General features: G+C 44.1%; 2 protein-coding genes across 4 annotated transcripts in view; both read right to left on the reverse strand.

Annotated features, from left to right (window-relative positions):
* kctd13 (potassium channel tetramerization domain containing 13) overlaps positions 1 to 1374 on the reverse strand; it is a 12753-nt gene extending 11379 nt beyond the window's left edge. The window contains exons 1-2 of the mRNA XM_042083982.1: positions 1169 to 1374; positions 322 to 668 (exon numbers count right to left, since the gene is read on the reverse strand). Coding sequence (XP_041939916.1) covers positions 322 to 591 — 270 coding nt within the window. The 5' untranslated portion in view covers positions 592 to 668; positions 1169 to 1374. The remainder of the gene's footprint in view (positions 1 to 321; positions 669 to 1168) is intronic.
* A 7580-nt stretch (positions 1375 to 8954) lies between these two features.
* sez6l2 (seizure related 6 homolog (mouse)-like 2) overlaps positions 8955 to 10000 on the reverse strand; it is a 42440-nt gene continuing 41394 nt past the window's right edge. For all 3 annotated transcript variants that reach the window (XM_042082240.1, XM_042082238.1, XM_042082239.1), the window contains exon 19: positions 8955 to 9129. In XM_042082240.1, coding sequence (XP_041938174.1) covers positions 9100 to 9129 — 30 coding nt within the window. In that variant the 3' untranslated portion in view covers positions 8955 to 9099. The remainder of the gene's footprint in view (positions 9130 to 10000) is intronic.

The raw sequence follows: 10000 nt of genomic DNA on the forward strand, positions 1-10000 counted from the left end.
ACAAACCATTTCAATATGATGAACAGATGAACATGGCACAAGCAAGGGGACAAGGGAGAGAGAAGAGCGGAGAATCTCACACACACACACACACATACACACACTCTCACACACTCTCTCACACACTCTCTCACACACTCTCTCACACACTCTCTCACTCACTCTCTCACTCACTCTCTCACTCACTCTCTCTCTCACTCTCTCTCTCACTCTCTCTCTCACTCTCTCTCTCACTCTCTCTCTCACTCTCTCTCTCACTCTCTCTCTCACTCTCTCTCTCACTCACACACTCTCACACACTCTCTCTCACTCACTCACTCACACACACACACACACACACACACACACACACTTACCCTCGGAGTCGATGGTGACCTCGGTGTGTCCGTCGCAGATGCTGCTCAGCAGGCTGTCCTCCTTGCGTAGGGTCTGGACGGTGGTGTAGTGGAGAGAGCCGCCCACATTCAGCTTCACATACTTACTGCTGGCCAGCCCTGCGGCCGCCTTCTCCTCACGCACACACACACCGCCCGCCGCCGGGCCAGCCGAGAGCTCCGACTCCACTCCTCCCCCTGACGCCTCAGCAGACATCACCTGTGCGTGCGTGCGTGCGTGTGTGTGTGTGTGTGTGTGTGTGTGTGTGTGTGTGTGTGTGTTGTCCAAAGCAACTGAAACACAAAAAGAGTGATGGTTAGGGTTCCTAGCACGTCATATGGAGAACGAGCTAAGTCACCTAGTGGTCACTCCCTAGTAGTCACTCCACCCTAACCCTGCCGCTCGCACTTAAGTATACAGTCACAGACACACCGGAACCGGGCGGTCTCGTGCTGAAGGCGTGGGGGAGCGCTGAGGATTCAGCGTCGGAATCTTCCCGACTGTCTGAAAGTCTGAGCCGAGTGGCGGATCACGAATTAGGTCAACCCCGGGAGCTCGAGCGCTCGACCGGACAGCATACGGACTCAGAGGATTGAGGCCTAGACCTACACGCTATGCGCCAAAGCTGGCGTGAAATGTCATTGTCTTCTTCCAAGAAAAAGTTAACGTTAAACTTAACTTCAAACGCGTCTGGTTATGTTTGTCTCTAACCTGTACGACTGTCATCACTAACACTGACGTTAGCTGAAGCCTTATCAGCTACTAGAGTACGAGAGCTTAAGACTCAACTCACCGAGTGCAGCGCGTCTGTGTCTGCTCCACGGTACTTCAGACAGAATGGCAAAGTCTTAGAGCTACAAGAATGAACTAAGTACTCCAAATCTGCTCCGCATCCACATCAAGTACGCGAACATCAATTCAGCTGCGAGATTCCTCTTCCTCTTTCTTCTTTCGGCTCAGCTGAGTACAACAAGCCACTTCCTGTTCTGCTCTTACGGGCGGAAGCTGATTGGCGAGGCGCACGTCTGTCAACACATAGCCATATCACAACTTCTCTGCAACGTCATCAGACTGCACCGAGCGGCCCGGCCCATCCCATATGAGACCCGCCTCCAATCATTGCAGTCTGATAAACTAGGTAAATTATGTTTTTCATACAATACAGCGATGCAACTCAAAACGATCGTGGAGGAACTGCGATGTGTGATCTCAATAAATAACAAGTTTTATCACACATTGTAAACTACAACAAAATATTTATAGTCAGCTTATCCCGTTTCCCAGATCCCGTTGCGCAGCCGCGACCCACTGGTTAGCACTCTGGACTTGTAACAGGAGGGTTACCGGTTCGAGCCCCGACCAGTGGGCCGTAGCTGAAGTGCCCTTGAGCAAGGCACCTAACCCCTCACTGCTCCCTGAGCGCCGTCGTTGAAGCAGGCAGCTCACTGCGCCGGGGTTAGTGTGTGCTTCACCTCGCTGTGTGTTCACTGTGTGCTGTTTGTCTTTCATTAATTCACTGATTGGGTTAAATGCAGAGATCAAATTTCCCTCACGGGATCAAAAAAGTATATATACTTATACTTATACAGATAGCAAGAGGCTGGCGGACCACTGTCGGTCCATTGGGGGCATAGCTGGCGGTCCGCTGGCATTTTGCTCATCGGTTCTCTGGCGGTCCGCTGGCGGGTTGCAGACAAATTGCCCAATATTTTTCCACTATTGGTCTAAAATCTTTTTCATTTGTTCAGTTATCATTTTATTAACTTTTCTTAATATTTGTGACAAGTTAAATTTAAAGAGATCGTGGTCCAACAGCGGAATACAAGTGTCACACCACCGGCGGCATACCAGCAGCGGTCCCAATCTGATTCTGCTATCTGGGTTATTGTCAAAACTGAAAAGTGCGCTATGTCTACCATAACAGTAACATAAGAGTGCCACTATAATAAAAGCATCCTGGATGTGTGTAATTTACCAAGATGGCAGTCACCACCATGGCAGTCTTTCACACAAACATACGGGTATTTGTGGGCGTAAAGGGCGTTTTGGGGAGGTAGCCTAACTGGGTACGCCATGCTGTTGGAGGTGCAAACAAGCGGGTATTTGTGGGCGTAAAGGGCATTTTGGGGAGGTAGCCTAACTGGGTACGCCATGCTGTTGGAGGTGCAAACAAGTGCTGCATTGCCATTGAGATCACATAGTAACCCAGATAGCAGAATCAGATAGCGGGCCGCTGGAGGTATGCCGCTGTAGTCCGCCGCTGGTGGTATGCCGCTGGTGGCGTACGTGCCACTTGTAGTCTGCTGTTGGACCACCATGTCTTTAAATTTAACTTGTCATGAACATTAAGAAAAGTGAATAAAATGATATATGGAGTATAACTGAACAAATGAAAAAGATTTTAGACCAATAGTGGCAAAGTATTGGGCAATTTGTCTGCAACCCGCCAGAGAACCGATGAGCAAAATGCCAGCGGACTGCCAACCAGTGTTGGGAGTAATGCATTAAAAAAGTAATGTAATTACAGTAATGCATTGCTTTTTGCTGTAATGCAGTAATGTAAGGCATTACTAATACAATTTCAGTAATATTTTACTCGGTACAATTCTCGATAACTGAAGTTACTTTGCTTTTTAATCCAAAATTGAGAAATGCTCAATTGGCACCAGGGAAGATTATCCAAGAATTAAAAAAAAGTAATCTATGCTGGTCCTGGAATTTGATTGCCTTGTTTAGATGACTGTAGAAAGGGAATTTGAGTTATCTCTGCCATTCATGCAACAGATCTAACATGGTTAGGCTATACTACTCATTTCAAGCAGTGAGAATAACTAAAATGTTTCTTTTACAGACAAAGATCATAGCCATTATTCTCTAACTATTTGCATTAAGTCTACACCACTGTAAGTGGAAGGAAAGGCAACCAGCAATGATGAGAACCATTTAAAGTCAACATACAATTTCACTATGGCTATATTTTACTACATTAAGTTGTGAGTGACCTTTGGCCTTTGGGGCCTACATTGTCCCATAAGCCATAACTGCAACCATTATATTGTTCTTTTGTTAGCCTTAAGGCTAGCTCAGTCATGTTTGAAGACCTACGTTACAAAGTTTGAATTAAGTTTCTAAGTTAAACTGTTCAAGAGAAATTGCGTTTGGAAAAGTGGTAAGCGGAATAATAATAATAACTAGAAATGCAATTCCAAGGAATTACCAGTGCATGAAAATGCTAAAGTTGTGATGTAAAATATCATGTATAGTTAAAACAGATAATACAGAGATGGTTACTACGGTGATGCTAGGATAGACATGGTGGTTGCATAGCTTAATAAAAGTTGATAGTTTAAAAGTAGACTGTTTAAAAGCTGAATGTAGATAGTTTAAAAGTTGTTGATAGACAGTAGATAGTTTAAAAGTTGTTGATAGACAGCTAGTTTAATAGTTTAATTCCTTGAATTTCCCCTGGGGATCAATAAAGTATCTATCTATCTATCTATCTAATAGATAGTTTAATGATAGTTTAAAAGTAGACCGTTTAAAAGTTGAAGGTAAATAGTTTAAAAGTTGTTGACAGACTGGAAGTTTAATGAATGTTGATATTCAAATAGTTTAATGGCTGTGTATAGGTAGATATTTGACGATAACTGAAAGTTGGAATGGCTCTAATGTTTGCTAGCAGTTATGCTAAGGTTTTTAACTATGCTAACCATGCTACTTAGCTAATGTTTTATAGCAGTGCTAGCAATGCTAACATGCTAACCATGCTACTTAGTTAACTTAGCTAACGTTTTCTAGCAGTTTTGCTAAACATGCTAACTATGCTAGCAATACTAACATGCTAACTATGTTAACCATGTGACTTTGCTAACCTAGCTTATCATTTTTAGTAGTTATGCTAACTATGCTTAATAACATGCTAACAATGCTAACATGCTAATTATGCTAACCATTTGACTTAGCTAACCTAGCTAATCAATTTTAGTAGTTATGCTAACTATGCTAACTAGCATGCTAACAATGCTATGCCATGTGAGTTAGCTAACCTAGCTAATCATTTTTAGTTGTTATGCTAACTATGCTAACCAACATGCTAACAATGCTAACATGCTAACCATGTGACCTAGCTAACCTAGCTAATCATTTTTAGCAGTTTTGTTAAAAATTTTAACAATGCTAGCAATGCTAACATGCTAACCATGCTAACTAGCTACAGTGGGTAGGAGTCATAGTTGATGACAAGTGTTGACATAGTTGATGACAAGTTAAAAGTTGTTGATAGACAGCTAGTTTAATAGATAGTTTAATAATAGTTTAAAAGTAGACTGTTTAAAAGTTGAATGTATATAGTTTAAAAGTTTAAAAGTTGAATGTAGATAGTTTAAAAGTTGTTGATAGACAGCTAGTTTAATAGATAGATAGTTTAATGATAGTTTAAAAGTAGACCGTTTAAAAGTTGAATGTAAAAAGTTCAGTAGTTTAATGGGTTACATTGTTTAACAGTGGATTATTGTAGCGAGGACTTTTATTTTGAAACAGTTTTGGGCAGAGGAAACAGTTGAATAGGATGTGTAGTCTTAATTGACCCAGATTGTATGCTTAAAGCCTGAGGCTGCAGGTGGCCTGAACACCTGCCATAGGATTCTAATTGCTTAATGGCCGTATTATGATGTCATAATCGGCAATGTTAAGTCTATGGGGATTTTTAAAAAGTTTTTCTTTAAAAGTTTAAAAAGTATAGAAGTTTCAAAGTTGAAAAGTCATACCAACCTGATCTGTTTGAAGACCTACGTTACAAAGTTTGAATAAAGTTTCTAAGTTAAACTGTTCAAGAGAAATTGCGTACGGAAAAAGTGGTAAGCGGAATAATAATAATAAGAAGAAGTTGCCTAGGAAGAACAGTACAGTGCATTTTCATGCACTGTAATAAGAAGTTGTTGTTGCCTAGGAAGAACATTACAGTGCATTTTCATGCACTGTAAATAATGCATTACGCTTTTGAGGTAACTTGCCCAACACTGCCGCCAACTATGCCCCCAGTGGACCGACAGTGGTCCGCCAGCCCATCTGGGAAGGAGCTGGCTCAAGGGTTATAAAAGTATTTTCTTGTGTTTAGTTGTAAAATGAAGGCACAGTTTTTATAGCCATACATGCGTGTTCACTTCTGGCTCCTTGGCTATCAATTTGGTAATGATTTGGGGCAGTCGTGGCCTACTGGTTAGGGCTTCGGGCTTGTAACCAAAGGGTTGGCGGTTCGATCCCCGACCAGTAGGGAAAATGTGGGCGAGGAAAGTGGTTGAGCACTGCTCTCCCATGCCCACATCCATGGCTGAAGTGCCCTTGAGCAAGGCACCTAACCCCTCACTGCTCCCCGAGCTCAGCTGTAGCAGGCAGCTCACTGTTCCGGGTTAGTGTGTGCTTCACCTCACTGTGTGCTGTGTGTGTTTCACTAATGCAGAGACCTAATTCCCCTCAGGGGATCAAAAGAGTACTATACTCATACGATAACGGGCTATTTGACGTCTTTAGAACACTAAACATATCGGAGGTGTCAAATGTTGAGTTACTCCAGCCTAGATTTTTTGACGTTAATCACTCCTATGATGTACTGCTTTTGTCTATTCAAAGTAAAATGTTTTGAAGTTAACTGGTGGTGAAATAACCAAAAATCCGATTGTTTGCACCTCCAAATGGGCGGTGACGTACGTCTGTGAGGCGAATTTGTGTGAAAGAAGCACTCCTATGCTAGGCTAGTAAGGCTACAGAGCTGTAGCTAGTTGCTTACTTCAACCTTTAGCACAGGCTGCCTCCACTGGGCCCTTCCTGGCTGCGCTGTCCGTGGGATGGGCCTCCCTATCCTGGCTGTGCTGTCCGTGGGATGGGCAGCTTTGTTGATACAAAAGTTGTGTCTGCTGTGTCTCGACGTTGCTTGGCAACCTCTCTGATAGAGGAAATATATTTCTTAGCAGAAGAATGATTATCTATGAATAAATCGTTAAATTTCTCGTTGCTGTGCCTTTACTTTATGACACTTTGCCAGGTATTTAACAGTTTTAGAAAAGCAATAAGCCACTGAAGTCTGTAGATTCCACTGATTATACAACAGCTAAGGAGGGTTTTAGGCACTCCTCAATGAGAGCACAATTTAGTAAAACTGCCCTGTCTGTTCCCATGTGCCGGTTGTGTCTGTTCCCATGTGCCTGTTGTGTCTGTTCTCATGTGTCTGTTGTGTCTGTTCTCATGTGTCTGTTCCCATGTAGGAAGCAGTAGCAGCCCTCTGTCTGTTCTCATTTATTTATTTATGTTTATTTAACAGAGACAATGCTCAATATATAATTGGGCCAGATTATAGCCACAAGGCTAATTTACATCTGTTGCGTGACACTTGTAGTCCGCTGTTTTCATGTGACTGTTCTCATGTGTCTGTTCCACGTGTCTGTTCTCATGTGTCTGTTCCCATGTGTCTGTTGTCTCTGTTCTCATGTGTCTGTTGTGTCTGTTCTCATGTGTCTGTTCTTATGTGTCCGTTCCCATGTGTCTGTTGTGTTAGTTCTCATGTGTCTGTTGTGTCAGTTCTCACGTGTCTGTTCCACGTGTATGTTCTCATGTGTCTGTTCCACGTGTATGTTCTCATGTGTCTTTTCCACGTGTCTGTTCTCATGTGTCTGTTCCATGTGTCTGTTGTGTCTGTTCCCATGTAGGAAGTAGTAGCAGCCCATGTAGAAGGCCCAGAACTTCAGAGGGATGTTTTGACTGACATGCAACATAACCAATCACAGATTCCACAGTCCATCTAGAGAACACACTGACAAGAGCATCCATCCAACAGAGACTTTTATTTCATTTTTAAATTTAGGCAAATAAATAATGTCTCCATGGTAACATTTCCTGTGAGTAAATGTATGGCACTGTGGCCCAGGCGGCCAGTGTTGGCACAGTCATGAAATAAACACAAACAAACCAACAAACAAACAAACAAACGAAGCATTTCAGTTAAGTACTGCGTCACGGCAAGCATATCTGCAACAACATCTACTGGCACTGGGAACAAACATGGCACCCAGACCCCCAGCGGCACCGGACCCAGACCGCGGGCTGCGCCCAGGACGAGGAGAGGTGGGTCGGGCCCGGCGCTGGCCGGCGTGTGGGCAGAGATGTCTGATGGGTCGAAGCGCGAGCGGGAAAATATACAATCATGTGCAGCAGGAGTGGACTGCCCAGAACCAGGTCAGAACTAGACCCATGTGGTGGTTCCTCAGGCACATAGAACCCTGGTGGTTCCCCAGGCAGATAGAACCCTGGTGGTTCCCCAGGCAGACGGAACCCTGGTGGTTCCCCAGGCATATAGAACCCGGGTGGTTCCCCAGGCATATAGAACCCGGGTGGTTCCCCAGGCAGACGGAACCCTGGTGGTTCCCCAGGCATATAGAACCCTGGTGGTTCCTGGAGATAATGGAACTGGCTGTTGCTTAGCAAAGATCATGGAGGTGTTTCTATGGCAACAGTTTGGAAGCATGAAATAACATCACATTATGGGAGGGTTTGTTTTGGCACTGAAACTGTAATCTGTGGACAAAAGCCTCAATATTCAATTAAATATTTACATTCAATTTGTTAACGTGGTGCAGATCAACAGCTATCTTAATGTGTGTATGTGTACTGTTTTGTACTGATGTTTCTGTGTGTGTGTGTGTGTGTGTGTGTGTGTGTGTGTGTGTGTATGTGTGTGTGTGTGTGTGTACGTGTGTGTGTGTGTATGTGTAAGAGAGAAGAGTACATGCACATGTATAACGTTATGTGTGTGAGTTACAGAGGTGTGTTAATATATATGTGTGTGTGTATGTGTGTGTGTGTGTGTGTGTGTTAATACGCGTCTGTGTGTGTTATCAGTCTGTCTCTCTTTTTAAAAAATAATAAATAGCTCTCTCCCTCATGTGATGCCCCCCCCCCCACACACACACACTCAGACACACACACAGACACATACACTCACACACACACACACACAGCACAGCTCTCTGTAAGGCACCTTCCAGAGGAGAACAGAAACATTTGAAAAAACACACTTGAGAGATGCCTCTAACCACAGACACACCCACACACACACACACACACACTTTTACACACATTCCCACAAGCACACTTTCACCATCTCTCTCTCTCACACACACACACACACACACACATACACACACACTCCTCTCTTTAGTTCTATGTCAAACATACACACACAAGTGCACGCACACACACACACACACACACAATAATGGTGACACAATCACAATAATCCAGAAGAGAGACAGACACACACACACACTCCCTCACACAAATATATACTACACACGTGCACACACACTCCACACACATACACACACATGCACGCACACAAAACACACACTCCACACACACACACACACACACACAGACAGACCTGCAGGTGTGATTTGCTGCCATTCAGAATCCCACTGAGGTGGAGAGATGGAAAGATGGAGGGGTGGAGAGGTAGAGAGATGGAGAGGTGGAGAGGTAGAGAGATGGAGAGATAGAGAGATGGAGGGGTGGAGAGATGGAGGGGTGGAGAGGTGGAGGGGTGGAGAGGCAAACATGAACAAAAATTGAGGGAGAGAAACAGAAGATGACAGAGAGAGAGGGATGAACATAAGGAGGGGAGGAGAGGAGGAGGAGGAAGAGGAATATTTGTCTTCTAATGGAAGTTTGACGGCTTCAGATTGACACTTCATACTCCCGCGTGTCCTAGGAAGGAAAACAGCAGGTTACACTCAGGCTAAAGAGAGACAAGTCAGATCACACACACACACACACACACACACACAGCTTGGTTACAAGGAGACTAGTCAGATCATACACACACACACACACACACACACAGCTTGGTAACACGGAGACTAGTCAAATCACACACACACACACACACACACACACACACACACATACACAGCTTGGTAACACAGAGACTAGTCAAATCACACACACACACACACACAGCTTGGTAAGACGGAGATTAGTCAGATCATACACACACACAGCTGGGTAACACAGACCAGTCAGATCATACAGAAACGCACACACACACACACAGTTGGGTTAAATAGATACACATGCAGCTGGCCTAAAGTCGTCTGTCCTCACAGGTCTGTGAGTGTGTTTGAGTGTGTGTGAGTTAAAAAGAGTGTGAGTGTGTGTGAGTATGTGTGTGTGTGTGTGTGTGCGCGTGAGTGTCTGTGAGTGTGTTTGAGTGTATGTGAGTTAAAAAGATTGTGAGTGTGTGTAAGTGTGTGTGCGCATGAGGGTGTGAGTGTTTCAGTGAGTGTATTTGAGTGTGTGTGAGTTACAAAAGAGTGTGTGTGAGTTGAAAATAGTGTGCGTGTGTGTGAGTTTTACCCCAGCCTCATAGAGAGGGTTGTTGAGTGTGTGTGAGTATGTGTGAGTATGTGTGTGAGTGTATGTGTGAGTGTGTGTGTGAGTGTGTGTGTGAGGTGAAAAGAGTGTGTGTGAGTTTTACCCACGCCTCATAGAGAGGGTTGTTGAGTGTGTGTGAGTATGTGTGAGTATGTGTGTGAGTGTGTGTGTGAGGTGAAAAGAGTGTGTGTGAGTTTTACCCCCG

Source organism: Alosa sapidissima, chromosome 24 (genome assembly GCF_018492685.1).
Source record: "Alosa sapidissima isolate fAloSap1 chromosome 24, fAloSap1.pri, whole genome shotgun sequence".
Taxonomy (NCBI): domain Eukaryota; kingdom Metazoa; phylum Chordata; class Actinopteri; order Clupeiformes; family Clupeidae; genus Alosa; species Alosa sapidissima.